General features: G+C 49.7%; 3 protein-coding genes across 3 annotated transcripts; all 3 read left to right on the top strand.

The window, feature by feature from the left end:
- Positions 1 to 10,175: 10,175 nt before the first annotated feature.
- Positions 10,176 to 11,587, top strand: FTJAE_9934 (zinc finger protein; the record flags this gene model as incomplete). The annotated part of the gene is made up of 4 exons (XM_037356906.1): positions 10,176 to 10,250; positions 10,304 to 10,495; positions 10,545 to 10,624; positions 10,675 to 11,587. 4 exons carry the CDS (start codon positions 10,176 to 10,178, stop codon positions 11,585 to 11,587), a joined length of 1,260 nt encoding a protein of 419 aa, XP_037203017.1.
- Positions 11,588 to 13,211: 1,624 nt separating this feature from the next.
- FTJAE_9933 (ATP-dependent metalloprotease) lies at positions 13,212 to 15,712 on the top strand (the record flags this gene model as incomplete). The annotated part of the gene is made up of 3 exons (XM_037356905.1): positions 13,212 to 13,307; positions 13,360 to 15,222; positions 15,275 to 15,712. 3 exons carry the CDS (start codon positions 13,212 to 13,214, stop codon positions 15,710 to 15,712), a joined length of 2,397 nt encoding a protein of 798 aa, XP_037203016.1.
- An 886-nt stretch (positions 15,713 to 16,598) lies between these two features.
- Positions 16,599 to 17,786, top strand: FTJAE_9932 (dihydroflavonol-4-reductase; the record flags this gene model as incomplete). Its single annotated transcript, XM_037356904.1, has 4 exons — positions 16,599 to 16,620; positions 16,672 to 16,692; positions 16,747 to 16,977; positions 17,032 to 17,786. The coding sequence occupies 4 exons, from the start codon at positions 16,599 to 16,601 to the stop codon at positions 17,784 to 17,786; spliced, it is 1,029 nt and encodes a 342-aa protein (XP_037203015.1).
- Between the last annotated feature and the right edge of the window lie 166 nt (positions 17,787 to 17,952).

The following is a 17,952-nucleotide window of genomic DNA, read 5'->3' as shown; positions in this document are numbered from 1 at the left end:
GGTCTGAGGAGCTGTGAACCACTGAAACCACCCTAGATCTCGAACAAGTATACACATCGTCAAAGAAACGAAGCTTTAGTGGGGATATCAACATAATGAACTTGAAGAAATGGTGTGAGTTCATGACTCGCCACACCTAGCACAAGTGTCGCTTGCAAGGGTAGAGGCGTGAGCTCTACCTGAGTTAGATGTTCTCAGGTTCTGCTATGCTTGATGATTTCCGCTCCCCACAAGTGTCAGGGGCAAATGTCTGTGAGCTCGACTCGGCCGATTGCTCATCTCATCGGGATCAAACGATCAGCAGCAACCCAGCTGCCATGTCACGCCAAAACAGAGATCCATTTAGGATGACAGGGAACAGACAGTGCGCTGCCGCGCTAAGAGCGAGGTTGCCGCAGATTGAAAATTTGGTGAGCCTTCACTCCTCTTCGTATTGCTTGAGGCATATGACGGATGTTAACGTAACCCCTGTTTCCTTTCCTCTTCAATCTGATACCCTGTCACTGCAGGGCAATTGCTCTCTATCTGCAAGCATTATGGCTTCGATAAAAGTGTTGACGAGCACCCATTGTCCCATTATCTTGCTCGGAAGTTGATCAGCACCAGGAAGTTGATGATTTACCGCCGTCGCCGCGGTATTTGAACTGGTCCCACGCCTGCGCCATGCAGATGCCGGCGGCATCACATAAATTTCATCCAAGGGTCTTGATACATCCGCCGGTCCTCTTTTATCATTGTCATCTCCTAAAGAGGGTCGCTCCATCGGCAACGAGTCGGGTGGTGACAGTTATCCTACGGTCCGCTCCGTGCCTCGGTTTGTTCCAGTGTCGAACACGCTGCAATCCTGGTGCCGTTCACCTCAATGGACATGTTTGTGCGTTATTCCAGACCCAAATTGGTGTAAATACGTTCCAGGTCCTCGGCTTAGCGTAATATCAAACGCTTGAATGACTCGGACTGTCTGGAACTTGAGATGGACCAGCGTACTGATAGATCCACGACAAGGTCAGTCCGGTCCTGCATGGAATGAAACGGGATGGATACCGTGTCCCGGTGTTGCCGATTGGACCCTTCATATCTCGGTCCTGAGAGCCACGTGTGGTGTTTCAACGGTAGGGCTTAAAAGAGATCATCGTGCAATGCACTGCCGAGACTGCCTTTAGTAAACTCGCGTCAATCGTTGAACGGCAGTTGGAGGCAGTTGCTGCGTAGTATTTGCTCCGGTTGCGCACGACCATCGCGCTACTGTCTTTCAACATGAATGATCAATATACATCTGACGAAATTTGTCCCGTCATTTCGCACACAGTATCCGAGGCTAGTAGAGCATGGTAGCGAAGATTTGCACAATCAACAATAATCCGGGGTGCTTGTCGAAAACTCTACGATTGATACGACCTTAGTTCCATACTGTTATTTGTTCAGTCATGAGGCTGTAACGTCGTAGTCACACAACGGTTACAAACCGGCAGTCAAACATAAGATTTCCGACATGGTTGAAGTTGGCACCCTTGTCAGGCTTGAGAGTTTTGTGCCCCTGGTGTAAAACCAGGTCCCAACCTTGTTGGGCAGCGCCCAAAAAGGACCTAGTTTGCGAGCTGAAGTTACACTCGTGACTTCATTCGAGTTGGGGATATGATCTTCAGGTTGGAGATCACCCGGACCAGGACCCTGTCCCAACTCCCAAGAGCCGAAACACAGAGTAAGCCCCCCCACCTGTCAGTTCGGCTAGGATTGCTAGTGGTTCAGCTAGATCCCTGCTACTGCACTCGACGTCCCGCCAAGCTGGACACGATTCAGACTTTAGATAAGCCTGTCCATCGCTGATATTATTCTTCTTCAATGCGACTCTATAAAATAGCCAGGATCGCTTCGTCAGCCTGGCATGTTGGAAGTAGATAGCAGCGAGATTGCACTCCAGCGTTAAGCATCCCTGCATATGATCTTTCGTGGGGTTAGGCACAAGACTGAATGAGTGGCTGGCTCTGGACGTTGACCAAGAAAGACTCCATGGGTCGTAAAACAGCGCCAATCAAGGCCCAGTATTGTAACTTGGGTTAAGAAAGTGAGTGCAGCAGAAGTTCCGTGTCTAAACTTTTCCAATATACGAGACTCGTTTGGAGGCATTACCTAGCTACTATGCCCCCTGGTCACGGATAACCAATCTTCTATGGCTCTTAAGGATGAACTTGTTGAGACCAGGCTAGCAAATTGCTTTTTGTTCTGGTGAAACGAAGACATAACGTCTTTTGAGAGTTGAAGTCTTCAGTCTCAAGGGCCAAATGTTGTGATCCTGGTCCACTAGCAGACTTCATAGCTTGGGGCACCCGAGTCATGTCGGTACCAATTCCATGGTCGTTCCGCACCCAAGTAACGGATAAACATCAAGATCGAGATTGTTGCTGAAACATCTTTGACGAGGCTTGATTAGTGTCGGTCGGGGCCCAGGGACAGTTGGCCTCAGCTGGCAGCTTAAAGGTACTGTTCCTGGAGCCAGCAGGTAGTGCACGATACCATCGTCTTGGTCTCGGAGATGAGAGACAATCTTGGAACTACTGGCCCGTGCCTTATTGGCCGTGTTTGTTTCTTGCCGTGGCGACCGGTGAACCATTGAGTAGCCGCCAAGAAAGTTTGAGAATGGGTGCAGGAAAAAAAAGAAAGGGAAACAAACAGTGAAGATCCAATACGAGCGGTTTCGAGTAGCCAATTTCAACTAACGGGCTGCCAAGAGAGCGAGCCGTTTAGGCAGCCAAATTATCAAGCCATGTGAGTTCATGATAATTCCAGTGCCCCTGGCCTTGTTTGGCAATGGCAGGCCAGCGGTTTGCTGTACATTGTTCTCTTGTCCCTTTCCAACACTCACTCGAAAATAGAAACATCCAGGTCAATGCAAAAGAGAGCTCAGGCTCATTGACGATCTGGCCGGCTCCTCTGGACGGTTCCTTCCGATTGGCGTGGACAGGCATATAGCACGTGGCAGCCAGCCAATGCTAAATCCACCGTTGTTTCGAACTGGTCTCAAATCAGTTCATGACCCAGAGCCTGGAGTTTGCAGGGCTGAGATTGACGTAGACTAGACGCACCTCAACGCTCTTCTCAGCCAGAAAGGCGCTTCAGATCTGACCCTGCATGCGATTTCTGTGGGCTTGGTGACATGTAACGATAACGCACGGTAGTTGTGGTTAAAAAAAGATCAACGTAAAACAAACACTGCGCTTGAAGTCTGTGCATGCTGGTCACACAGAATCTGGCTGCACGGCTATCAGATCAATGCTTTTGAGGCCCTCTCAGAGCCAAGGGAAGCCCAGAAGCTAATGACGGCATCATTTGCTTCAGTTGATGATGAATTGTATGAAGATGAATCTGCTTGCCTCGTCTTCCGTAAGGTACCTAGTGGAACTTGAAAGAGCACCTCCTGAACGTGACATGGCCGCCTCAGGCTCGAACGTCACTTTCTGGCAATAGACCGGATCAATAGTTCCTGCCAATAGAGGGATGGATGTTCATGCTTCATTCTATCGCACCTGACCCGAATGTCATTATTGGCACATACCTTATTCAATCTCAAATACGCCACAGCCACAGGCACAGTTAGCATGTCCTCAATTTCCGGGGAGATGCTTCCTTTCTTCCGGAGTTGAGGCGTGTTCAGATGGCATCGTTGGCATCATGCGTCCTGCACTAGTGTCAGCAACTCACAGACTACATTCAAAGCGTTATGCACTGTAAATATGTTCAACATCTGTCAAAGCGCATCGAGGATCTCGCGCTTATCGGCATAATAGAGGTCATCACAGACGTGCCTGAGTGCTGTGCGTTAGTTTAGCTATGAAGTTGAGTGTTTCAGATGCGCTAAATGATGATGAAAGTCATCCGACATCAACAAGCCACAGAACGATCTGGCCAGCACAGGACTCAGAACAGGATAAACCCGTAAGCGAACAGAGTCCACAGACCTACCAGAAATTCCTAATGACATGCAACGGCTAAAACGAAAACATATGCTCATATCTCGAATCAGCCGTACCGGAACGCCCACAATAGGCCGCCCTCAGTTAGCTCACGATAATAATACAGCCGCATTATAGCTGAGCCGCAGCCCTCAGGAGGAAATGACAGCGGACACAACTGAGGATGGATTGCGCCACTGAATACTCGAACCAAGAGATGCTCTCAACTTGACACTACCGACAATGTGTCGTTGTGAACCAACAATCTCCAGCCCGTAGCATCCTTGGCGAATGTCATATTCGATCACTGAGACTAGCGTGGCGGATATGCATTGATAATTCCCGCAGAGTGTCGGCACCAATCTTCCCAGAGCTCGGGACATCACATCACGAGCGCCTCTCTGGTGCTGCAGGATCGAGAGCACAGGTGCAGGTGGCCGTGGGAAGCGGTGAGATGGAGTCCCCGTAAGCAACTGCAGCTATCGAGAGTCGAAGGCATCGCTACCGTTACATCGCAAGGTGAGCCATTCAGGGTCATGCCTCGCAAATCTGGCAGGGTGATGCCGGTCGAGCGATCTTCACGGGCATGTTACGGAAGGCCAGGGCTCCCCTCACTGAATTTGTTTCAATGCACGTTTTGCACAAGTTGCTTTCGGAAACAAACTCGGCCGAGGGACGAGTTGTGCAAAGCGGAGCAGGAGCAGGGCCCCCGGTTACGACACTGCGAGCCTCACGGTCTAGTCCAGATGATCAGCGCATTGCGTCTTCTGGGTTGACCCTGGAAGGGTCGGAGAATGAATTTGTGTTGGTCCTGAAGAACTCTCGGTCCGCAAACCAAGCCGACTGGTGATGAGCCAAGCATGTGGGGTCGATAGATGCAACCGCAGCCAGCCTCTTCCCCCAATTATAAACTCTAATCCAGGGTTGAAGGGCGTCTATCACTACCTATCTCATGGTGTAGAGGTAGCCTCGAAAACACGTTGCTAGCCTGGCTCTGGCACTTATCCATGACTTTCGGACTATAGTAACTCCTGTTATTATCTGTCAATGCTGGGGGGAATAGACATAGGAAGAAACAAACATAGCTTGCGAGATCGCAAGCATACCCTGGATATGGATGTTTACACGGAGGAACCGAAGAAATCACTGCCACTTTTGACTATTCTCGTTTCCTATGCGTGGCTTTCTTCGAGCAATGACACAATGCCTTCTGTTTCAGACTCATGCTTCTGCTACCCCGGGGCACAGTTAACGCCTACCTTAGTTATTGGAGTGGCGCCTTGGTGAGCAGTCGTCATTTTCCCATCAACCGTTCATGCTTCTGGCCCAAAAGGAACACACCATACCCCAAATATTCGATGATCAATTGAACAGGGAATGCTCAATAGTCTGGCATATACTGTCGCGTTTCGCTACAATGCGGCTTTGTGTACTGTACTCCTCAGAACTGTCATCACCTAGACCGCTGACTTGGCGTCAGGGGAGGCAAGAGGGCTGTGCATGCATCGCCAGCTGATCAGCACTCAAAAGCTAGCAGCCATATTTAATGCAAATACTCCGGAGAGATGGTGTTGTGCTCTGAGAGGCTGTTGATCACTTGGTCTTGTCTAAGGAGAGCAGGGTTGCATTGATGTCTTCACCTCAACAGCCAGCTTCAGCCCTGAGGATGAAAATGAGACAGGTCAGCTGCCCAGACCCTGCTGCGTGTCAATTGAGATAGGCTGGGCTGGGTGACTTCTGTCAAATATTAGTCCAAAGGGATCAACGCTTGGGATTAATCTCACTCTCCAGTTGTTGGCTGAGCGATGTGGAGGAGGCGTTGGAAACGTTGGGGTCTCAGAAGTAATTCGGCAAATCAGCATCAACGTAGCCCACTCTCAACTATCAACCACAAACACTTAATCTCATTGCACCACCAAGCCCTACGGGACAAACCTTCAACAATTTTAACATTCCAAGGGGCGAGAGGATTAGAGACGAGATGACATGGCATGAGGAGATCGCGCTTCAGTAGTAGGAAGCAAAGATGGTGTGTGAGTTGTGCATTGGTAGTAAAACTCAGGAAATAAACAGAGGCTGTAGGGGTTTGGTCCGCGTTGAGGAGGCGTTCAAGGGTGCGGTAACCGGCATGCAGGATGCTGTATGGCAACAGGGGATCGCTTTGATAGTGGGAGCTCAGTTGAGGCCCCTGCCGTTCGGTGGCTTTCAAGTTGGAGCCAGGAGCGTGGGCAAGGCTCGATTGATTTATGGACTTTGGCTTAGAGACAAGGATTAGACAAAGGCTGGGCAGGTCACTGCTTGTGTAGCGCTGCGTGTAAAGAGCCAAGTCAGGAACGGCGTGAACAATCAGCCGGGTACGACAAGGGTTTCCACTGTGGGTGGTGGAGCAGAGATCTTGGTAGGTTTTATGGCCTGGCGTTTTTGTCCATTTCAGGGTAGAAAATACGTATTTTGCACGTCATGGTCCCTCCTTAAAATCAATGCAATATCTGTCCACCCTTGGAATGCTCCTGTTGATGGCTTGTTCTGTGGCCTTTTGCAGTTGGAAATTGCTTCACTCCAACTCCGTATCGTGAGCCTCTAAGCACTTGCAGAAAGGTTAATCTGTATCTCCGGATCTGAACGCCGTTACCTGTTCGGGTCTCTGCTCGGACGTCTTTAGGACAGGAATGGACGTTGGTGAACGAAACGAGGTGTGACACGAGCGCCCAGGCCCGGCACGAACCCTTAGGCCCATGTTGGTGAAGTGCTGGTGCTGGTGTTCACATACATACTGCCAACATTACTGGATCCCCGCCGTTTGGTTCAGCTCCAACGTCCCAAGTGCCGTGAGAGGCAAGTTTATTTAATCGCCGACGACACCTGTCATAGGATTTGTCGAGTCATGGTGCATGGGAATACAGGCTGGATATAAGAGATATGATGATGATCACCTGCTCACCGACGATCCTCTCTTTTCTGATTTAATTGATTCTCCCCTCAACTCGACTCTGGAGAGGAGTTACTGGCAACATGTCTTTGGCGGGGGAATGTCTGGTCAAGCAGAACCCCTGTTTTCTTCTTAGCAGTGGCTGATCATTGCAACTGCCTGCATACATAGGAGCCCCTGTCCTCGTACCGACGGACATGGATATGCCGACATTGGAGGTCTTTGGTTGCGATAAGGCATCAAGAGAGGCTTGAAGTTACATACGGGGACTTGGCGTGTGACGAACATAGACTGTTAGGCTCTGTACCATCAACTAGGTGGCTTGCTCGATTACCAAGTTCTGTCTCGAGTGGCAGAGGCCAGAACCAGAGCAGAAGCAGAAGCAGAAACAGAAGCAGAGAGAAAGCGTCTGGACGCTAGACAAGCTAACAAGCATTTCAAAGTTATGAAATCCAGCCAAGGACCCGTCTGTGATCGACCTTTACAGTGGACGGATCCACTAGCAGTTATCCACTGTTCATTTTCTGCCCAATCTCCAATGCTCCGGTGAGCTGGTCAGGCTGGTCCATCCCGTCCGTCTTGTCTTGACTCTAAGAAAGAAAACCGCAAGGACTACTATCGCACTCTGATCTAGCTTCATTGATCGTGGAAATACCCACTAAATAGTAGGGAGGGAGGGGCCCTGCGGGCTGAGCCTGAGCCTGCCCGACCCCGGCCGCGGCGCTTTCCCAAGCCAAGCCAAGAGCCTGGATCCCCCCGTCTCAGTCTCAGCAAGTAATGGACCTCGGTGGTATCCACTTTGGATCTCATCTCATACGCCCACGATGACCCTCTGTCTCTGTCTCTGTCTCTGTCGACCTCCTCTCTCTACAACACGCCCACACTCTCTTGGCTCCTCTGGCCAATGCCTCATCTCGGACCTCAAACGCAGCAGCAGGACGAGCCACTGTTACAGGTTAAGCACCCTTCGGCTCCAACCGGAGTCTGTGGTTCGGCGCTGCAAGACGGAGGCAACTCAAATTTTGGGTTCCCTCTTCTCGATCTGTAACCAGGTGTCTGGTCGTCCGTCCGCCCTTGGAGGCGGTCCGGGTCCCCTCTTTCTCCGCCACAGATTCCAAGCTGCTGGCTCAATAACCGTCAACCTGGATATGCGTCGTCCGTTTTCACTAAATCCTGATCCCATTCCCGACGAACAATTCTACTAGCGTTGATTCATGCATACGTACTGCACTGTATGTGTAGCCAGTCAGTCAGTCGTTATTCAGCCTTCCAGCCAGTGACCGCTCCCACTTCCACCTCCGCAGAGCAACAGATAGCGGTCCTTTTTAGAGGGATCTGCCATCCCTTGCCTTGACGCCCCAAACTCGACGCCATCAACTGGTTTAGACTCCTCGGCTTCTGTCCCCCCTGTCCCCGTCCCCATCCGCCGCCGTAGACTGGTTCAACGTCCTGGAACTTGCAGAGGAGAGGGTGTCTCTAAGGTAGTGCGTGCCAAAACGTCCCTCCCCTCTAATGTGCTCTAACCTGGAATAGCTGGCCTGGTTAATAATGCTTTAGGAATAAAGACAAACCAAAAAACACCCAATGACTCCAGGGAAAAAGTGCTGTAACATGGGGTAGAGTGACGAGATGGTCCCTACACAATTACACCGAACGGCATGTTGCCAAAGCCAAGGCGCGTTGCAGCGAAATACAGTAATGGGATCAGAGCGTTAGTGAACTCCAAGGGCACTAAGAGACTGAATAGCGGCCGGCACTACACCACCTCGGATCATTATTCGAGTTGGTACATTCATAGAACATACCATGCAATACCATTTTTATACGGTACAAGAAACGAGACTATGTCTTGAGAACGGTACAGAGGCGCTATTTGCACTTCTAAGCCCACATTGGAAACTACTGTACGCCGCCATCGACACAAACCAAGGTAGCCTAGAGAGGTATCGACGGATGGATGCTACTGTACTCAATGTTGGAAAAGGTCTACCTCGTCTCAGTTCTGGTGTTAGTGCCAGCCCTTTTCTCCATATCTTGCCTTGCCTTGCTTTACTTTGCTTTGCTCGTCATCCCTGACCCTGGATACGTCCCTCTTCATCTCCCTCTTTTATCAGCCTCCCTCTGTTTCCTTTCGTCACGCTCATCATCCACCCTCCACCTGCCGTCCTCTCTCGATCCCTCATCTGTGCCCCCCAGTTCACTCGCTGCCGGATGGGGCCCACTGAAGCCCGCTGTTGCAGTGCAGGGATCCCTTGACTTCTCTGATCTCCTGCGTGGTTCCTTGATAGCCCTGGCGTATGTATACCATGCTCGCTGCACGCCTACAACTGGAGTCAGATTTGCGACGGCCCATCCTTTGAGCTTGGGTTATTCAGTCTGGTATTTAGCATCTGCATGGCCCTGGCTATTTTACATACACTACACTGCACTACATCACACTATCCTCTTCGTCTCCCAAGCACTCCTGATCTCCACTGCCCTTACCCAGCGGGACCGGACATAGGCCCATAACCCAGTGACGACCGTTGTTGATATCTGTCGCCGAACCCCCAGTATTGTCTGGCTTGAATAGACCTGTATCAACCGTCTACCTGACTCGATTCACATCAACTAGACGCCAAATAGCTTGTTTTCACGACTCAACACTCTCAGGCGAACCTCGGAGTCCAGTCATATTATCGACTCTTGCTCGCTCCGAGTCCAATCAACTATAAGCTTCAATATTCCCCTGGCTCGTCTACTTGGTCTCTGGTATTATCCCTCAAAAACCACCACCACAGCCATAAACCTCTCCCCCAGCCCCAGCCAAATCTCTTCCCGATCCACTAGGCAGTACTTGGACCGCCTGCATTAACACGGCACGCCCTGTTGAGACTTAAGCACTCAGCTCCCACACAACCTGTCTTCTGGATTCTCAGCTTCACCCGTCTTTTTATATCCCACCTTCACCTTCTTATATACCCACAATCGCACAACTTCTACACCTCTTCAACAGTATAAACACTCTTCGATTGTCAGATAAGAACTTATATGTCACCTTATAATCGCTGATTTGTTTACAATTGGATCTCACCGCCGCATCTTGTACCCTGATCCAAGGCAATTTGGCAAACGTCGACCGATCGTTCCTCCAAGTTTAGACAACATCTTTTGCATCAGATCTTCAATTCTGCCCCAGCGAGCGTCTGAAATTATTATGCTGTGACAAGTCAACATCTTGTCAACAGTTATTTCCGCCTTATCTCTGCATCCTACACAAGCATTGCCTCAGAGGCTCGTCCAAGTTTTGCAAAATCATGGAACTTATGGAACTAGTCGAGAACGAGCCCACTGCTCGTCCTTTCCAGTGTGACTGGCAATCGTGCACAAAGGTTTGTTGCCAGAATGATTTGTGGCCGTAGGACTTGACTGACTCCTGTTGCAGAGCTTTAATCGAAAGTCCGATCTACAGAGGCATTATCGTATACATACTAATGAAAGACCATACGCTTGCTCTATTCCTGGCTGTGGGAAGAGCTTCATCCAACGGAGTGCTCTGACTGTTCATATTCGGACACACACAGGAGAGAAGCCTCATCAATGCCAGCACATCGGTTGTGGGAAGCGTTTCTCGGATGTAAGTTTAGACTAAGCCAATGGTCGAATGGGATTAACAGATAATACAGTCATCAAGTCTGGCTCGTCATAGGCGAATTCACACTGGAAAGCGTCCATATAAATGCGCTCACGATGGATGCTCCAAGAGGTAGGCCGCAACATAATCATCGATCACATCACGTACTAACTCGACCTCAGCTTTTGCCGCAAAACAACCATGGTCAAGCACCAGCGGAGATCCCACCAGCAAGGAATGAACCCCAACGACATCGACGATTGCTCCTCGGATTCTGACGATGACGAGTCTCCCTCCACTCCTCAGCACTCCTCGATGACTTGGCCACCTCATGAGATGGTTTCCATGAACCAGGGTGCCCCTGGGGGGCCCTTACATCGTGCCTCCTCTTACGCTGATTTTGAATCACAAGTCCATGGCCACCACATGCCACAGCATTACGGCAACCGGCAGGGAATTCCCGCCAGTGTTCCTCATGAGTACCACGGCACTCCCGTTCCCGAACAACACGCACACGTTCAGCTCGTCCATCGAGCAGCCACCATGCCGAGACAGGCTTACTATGTCACTGAGGCTGGGAATCCAGGTGTTGCTACCATGACAAGCACTGTACCGCCTCATTACCAGCTATCGCAGCAAGTGGAACGGCCTCCCATGGAGCTTCCATATTCCGCACCCGGAATTGCGACGTCGATTCAAAGTAGTCCAAGCACCTTTTCTGCTACATCGGTCCCGAGCCCTATGATTCCCGAGGGCTTTTACGCCCACCAACCTGGAAGCCAGCCAGCATACACAACAGCCGAATCTCAGCCAGCAATGATTCAATACCAGCAACCTATCCAACACCATATGGCTCAGCCACAACAGCCAGTGGTGTCCCAAGCGCAGCATATTCCCCCAACGGCTGGACATTACGCTCCACCGGCAGCCCACCCACAGCAAGAGCAGTGGCCACACTATGACCCGCCGATCGAAGTTACAACCATCGGACAGTTACCTGCATATGGAACTGCAGTTTATGATATTTACGGGCCAAAGATTGAGTTTGAGGATCCTTCATTGCAATTACCCAGCAGCAGACTGGCGAGCATGTGATGGATGACTGCTTGAACCACGCTATGTTTTACGAACGCCATATTCAACACGTTAAGCAATTACCCCTTTCCATTTACGATAATCACTTGTAACATCACGATCATACCAAGGCTGGACCACACAACGATCTCTGTTTCATGAACTTAATTATTATTCTTGAAGAGGATATACCCATCGGGACATTACTGGAAGAAACGTACTGTTCTATTGCATCCACGAGCATATCTCTAGAACACATGAAAGATGTCATCCGCGATTTGAAAAGCATGTCATTTGGCGTTTCTGTCTTGCTTTTTGCCATTAGTGGAATTCTGAGAGCAATTTGCCTTTTGCGGCCAATGTTCCAGCTTAACATTCCTGATATTGGATGGTTGGCATTACAGCACACTGTGTCATTCATCCTTGATAGCCTGGAACATTAATGGCACTATGTTTTTGAGACTTTCTCTACTATTGTTGGCATTCACTTTCTTTTTTTTATTCAGCATTGAACAGCACCTATACCCTTGAAGAGAAATGTGTCGATATTGGATTAGACAGATAATTAGGAGGGGGGAAGGGAGTACCACTGGGGATGACATTTTGAGAAGGCATAACAAGGCTTTATGAAGATTCAAGAGGGCGGGAAGGGTTTACTGGGACTTTTGGGGGCGATAGGGGCCATGGGAGAAAATGAGAATACCCACGCATGACAGAAATGGAGAAAATAAACGAAGCTCCTTATTAACATCTAATATACCCACATAAATATTCATCCATGAGATCTAAGAAACACAGAAACCGCCCTATACCTGACGAGAAGGAATTACCTGAGATATTGGACGAAAGATATAGAGAAGCAACGCCTGTCACAAAGAGGCTCGCGTATGTTGATCTACGTCTCTCCGAGTGTTTTGTCACTTAGAATTGACGCCTCAACATGTCTTACTTCCACTAGCCTGCTAGATCTATCCCCCAACACATACACTAGCCTTCTACTGATCACAGCAACCAAAGTCCCGAACACAAGCTGTTTTGCAAATTCACAGTCAAAGCAATACGGCCACTTACACAGCACTTAATTCACAACCAATGACAAGAGAGTTGTGACGACCGTGATCGGGAGGCGGAAGATCTGATGGCCGAGAGAGGATGACTCAGCATCCTCTCAAATAGGAAAGGGCCCATCGTGTGATGCCGAACAGCGGACCAGAGTGGCAAGCGAACCGAACTCCCCATCGATTACATACTGATGATGCCTGCGCGCGATTCACTATGAGTGCATCCCGGTAGACAATCCATTTGTCTCTTTGAGTAGACTTAACACGAAGCAATCTCGGTGCACGGCAAACGATTGCCTCCCGAGAAACCGTTAGACGTGGCGGAGGCGCAGACCATCTGCCTGCCTACTTGCACGTCATCAAGACACTTTACAACCAACCTTTTTCTGAGCATCAGTACGAAAATCATCATCCCGAAAGCACTTCTGGTGCATCTAGTTCCTCAGCATGGCTTACAATGCCATGATGCTGCCTGTATGTTGTTGCGGAGTTTAGGAGAAAGCTATCGCCGACGGTAACTAACGAGGCTCTAGAACATGGCAGCGACAACAACGGAGTTATGGCCTTCGATTACGAATATCGCCATGGCTCCCTGGCGGCATATGACTTCAGTCACACCCAGTCGATCGGCCCCTTCGAAGAATGGTGTGGAACAGACTAAGGTGACGGAAGCTCAACGAGTATGTCGTAACAGTTTGACATTTTCAACCATCATACTAATCTGTGTTACAGGTGACCGAATTCCGAATCCCCGAATTTCTTCAACAAGTTGACTTTGGTTCCCTCTCTCGCTCACGATTCTCTCCCATGACCCCGATGACTGCGCAGACAACTCTCTCCAATATGGGCCGCATTGGCCTCCGAGCGGCCAACCCCATTTTGCGACACCCTCAATTTCAGCCCCGCGTATCGACTCAGTCGTCTTTCCTACGCTCGTTTTCGCAGTCTTCTTCCGATATCCTCTCATCTTCTCGCGGTATCTCAACTCTCGGTGCATTTTCTGTCCAGCGCAGAGCATTCGGCAGCTCCAATGGCATTTCCCGTAACCAACTGGCAACATTGGAGGAATCCGCCAATCGAAACCCCGGTAATGCGAATGCGCAAAACGCTTTCTACCAGCTCCTTCTCCGCGCCAACATGCCCGCTATTCTTGTGGAACGATATCAATCTGGACGCTTTGCCTCCAACGCTGCAACCAACGATACTTACCAGCGAGCCCTCACAATGCTTGGTGTTAACGCTAACCAAGCTGCGAATGCGCAAGGTGCTGTGAACGGAAACTTTGCTGGAACTCAATGGCCAACTTATGAGCAAGGTATTGCCAACGCTGCTGTGGCTGGATCCGCCAATGGTGGTAATCCTATGGGCCACAAGGGCGAGCCCATCCACGTTATCGTTCAGGAGTCAACTCGGTCTACTATCTTCCGCTGGGTTAAGTTTTTGGCTATCTTCATTGTGACCACCTATCTCTGTTTCGCGCTTGTTACTATTGCCATCGAGGCGTTCAGTACATTCCGTCGCGGTGGACCTAGTAGCAAGGCAGACTCTGAGGTCAAGGCTGAGAAGCAAAATACTCGGTTCAACGATGTTCACGGTTGCGACGAAGCTAAAGAGGAACTCCAAGAAGTTGTCGAGTTTCTGAAGAATCCCGAAAAGTTCAGCGATCTTGGTGCTAAACTGCCCAAGGGCGTCCTCCTGGTTGGCCCTCCTGGTACTGGTAAGACGCTTCTTGCTCGAGCTGTTGCCGGCGAAGCTGGTGTCCCCTTTTTCTACATGTCTGGTAGCGAGTTCGACGAGATCTTTGTTGGCGTTGGTGCCAAGCGAGTCCGTGACCTCTTCACCGCGGCCAAGAGCAAGTCCCCTGCTATTGTTTTCATCGACGAACTCGATGCCATTGGAGGCAAGCGAAACCCACGCGACCAAGCTCATGCCAAGCAGACACTGAACCAGTTGCTTACCGAATTGGATGGTTTCGATCAGGACAGCAAAATCATCATCATCGGAGCCACCAACTTGCCCAAAATGCTCGACAAGGCCCTTACCCGACCCGGACGATTTGATCGCCATGTTAATGTTGAACTGCCCGATGTTCGCGGCCGCATTGCTATTCTCAAGCACCACGCCAAGAAGATCAAGGTTGGACCTGATGTTGACCTCGAAGCTATTGCTGCTCGATGCCCCGGTCGGTCTGGTGCCGAGCTTGAGAACATGCTGAATGTTGCCGCTCTCCGAGCCAGCCGGGCCAAGGCTAGTGTTGTTCGGAAGCAAGATATGGAATGGGCCTACGACCGAGTCACCATGGGTTCTGAACGCAAGTCAATGGTTGTCACTGAGAAAGAGAAGGAGATGACTGCTTATCACGAGGCTGGCCATGCGCTTGTCCAGCTTTTCGACAAGGAGAGCTCAAACACTCTGTACAAGGTCACAATTCTCCCCAAAGGCCCCTCGCTGGGTCACACCGCCCAACTTCCCCAGATGGACAAGTATTCCTACACAGCTGCTGAGTATATGTCAAACATCCGCGTCGCACTTGGAGGAAAGATGGCCGAAGAGCTAAGATACGGTGACGACAAGGTGACATCTGGTGTTTCATCGGTAAGTTTTAATAAAGCAGAAGCTATAACGAACATATACTCATTTCTCTTAGGATCTCGAGAGAGCCACCGACTTGAGCTTCATGATGGTGACACTCTTTGGCATGTCTAGTGTTTTGGGACCTGTTGAGTATGGCCGAAGATACGAGAACCTCAGTTCGGAAACAAAGGCAGCAATCGAAGGCGAGGTTCAAAGGACAATACGAAAATCGTACGAGGATGTACGAAAACTGTTGACGGACAAGCGAAACGAACTTGACTTGTTAGCCAAGGCTCTCGTTAAATACGAGACTTTGGACAAGGCTGAGGTGGAGAAGGTGATTCGCGGGGAGAGCCTCCCTGGGCGTATCATCGCTCCTAAGGGACCTATGACATTGCCTATCCCTCAGCAAGCCCCGACACCTCCTGGTCTCGGCGGCGTGGCTCATCCTCAACCTCCGGAGACACCTGCACCGCCAGCTGCAGCAGAAACATCAAACACTGAAGGTTGAGCACCAAGATTTGGTAGTGAAAAACACGCCAAGACTGGGGTAGAAAAGGTGAAGAGGATGCGATGGGTAGTTCGCGCCACATGCATTGTGTGACGCGTGGGAAAAAGCGGTGATGATCCAACTCAAGCGCATATTTCTACAGCGAGCATTGCGTATGAAATTGGATGGCATGCCCTTGCGAGACATGAACGAGAACGGGACTTCCTAGCGAGGGGCGAACTGGCCTGGGCATATGCTTGGCGATTGATGTCTATGTTGATATGGACTTTTATCCGTTGGAGCAAAGTGGCAATGTGAAGGAAGTCAGGAGCCGAGACGAGCCATCATTATCAACTAGGAATAGGAGGTCGATGCAGCGAATCTTTGGTATAGGCCTACACCAAGCGTTACATGGAATTACCCTCTCGTTCATCTGTCTCGACTGTAATAATTTATTTTGTATGTGTATTTTATGGATGGTTATGAGACATGTGATAGTACTTCAGTTCCTTGTTGTGAGTGAACAGATATGTGTATACATATATATATATACATACATGATCTGATATACAGGGTTTTCAGATACGATCTTGGGCTTATTAATGGAGATTGTAGTCGGAGTGAAACTCTCCGGTAGCGGAAGATGAATAGAGTTGCATATAGTGACAAAAGAGGAAGAGAACGTGGGGGAGGGGAAAGTGAATCGTCGAATCCCCCAACTTGAAATGACGAATGCGGGCCCAGTTTATCAAAGACCCCCAACATGTATCCGAGGTATAAGAGACCATTGACGTCAAACGACGAGATATTGCGTCTTGAGAATCTTCTTTACCTGTTGGTACACACTCTGCAAGCATAGAAACTCGATTATACAACTGCATAACGCTCAATTGGCAAGGTTATCATCATGACAAAGGTTCTCCTCACTGGTAAGCTCTCATTATACCCTCAAGTTGACCCAGTCACTAATAATATCACAGGTGGTTCAGGCTTCATTGCCGGTATGGTGTTCTCTTGAGAACAGTTAAGAATAGCACTCAACTAACAAACGCTAGCTCACACCCTGGAACAACTCCTTGAAAAGGACTACGCCGTCGTGACAACTGTCCGCTCAGAGGATAAGGCTCAAAAGATCCGCAATGCATTCCCGGACAAAGCAAAGGCTGGCAAGCTAGAGATTGTTCTTGTGCCAGATATTGCTAAGCCTGATGCTTTTGATGAAGTAGCAAAGACACCTGGTCTTGATGCTGTTATTCATGTTGCCAGTCCTTTTCACTACAATATTAGTGAGTCTCGATGCATTTTGGGCCATGCTTAAATTACTGACTGACAGTGTCTAGCCGACCCTAAGAAGGATCTTATAGACCCAGCCGTCATCGGCACAACAGGTATTCTCAAGGCCCTCCACGCCTCGGCCCCAGGCGTGAAGCGGGTCGTCATAACTTCATCCTTCGCCTCTATTCTCGACGAAGCACACTTCACAGACGGCTCCCACGTCTTCTCAGAAAAGACCTGGAACCCAGTCACAATCGATGACATCAGCAGCTCATTTATGACCGCCTACCGCGCCTCAAAGACTCTCGCTGAGCGTGCAGCTTGGGACTTTGTCGCTGGGAAGAAGCCCTCTTTCGACATCGTGACTGTTTGTCCGCCTCTGGTTCTGGGACCTGTATCAAAGCATCTTGCTACACTTGAGAGCATCAACACTTCCAATGAGAGGATTGTAAAGCTTCTGAGGGGCGGCTGGAAAGATGAGATTCCTCCTTGTACACCTGTTCCATTATGGATCGACGTTCGAGATGCTGCTCGTGCTCACGTCAGAGGTCTCGAGGAACCTGACGCTGGTGGAAAGCGACTCTTTGCTACAGCTGGATGGTTCTCGCACCGTGAGATTATCGACGCTGTTGCCAAGAACTTTCCAGAGTTTAAGGATAGACTGCCTGGGCCTGAAGTCAAGGGCGGAGAGCTTCCTCCCAAGGATCAGATCTTCAAGATTGATACGCAGGAGACGGAGAAATTGCTCAAGATTGACTGGATCAGCATTGAGAAGAGTGTGACGGATCTTGTCAAGTCACTGAAGGAAATTGGTATTTAGAGGATGAGATAGATAAGTAAGTATGTTACATAGAAGAAATAAAGTAAAGTACTGTAGTGAAAGTGCCTGTTAAGGATATTACATGTTGTGGATCGTGTAACGATTGACCACTGCTCAGTGTCATCATCATGCATGCATGCATACATACATACATACATACATACAT

This window comes from Fusarium tjaetaba, assembly GCF_013396195.1.
Source record: "Fusarium tjaetaba strain NRRL 66243 chromosome Unknown NRRL66243_c0000227, whole genome shotgun sequence".
Lineage (NCBI taxonomy): Eukaryota > Fungi > Ascomycota > Sordariomycetes > Hypocreales > Nectriaceae > Fusarium > Fusarium tjaetaba.
This window is presented reverse-complemented; position numbering and strand designations above follow the sequence as displayed.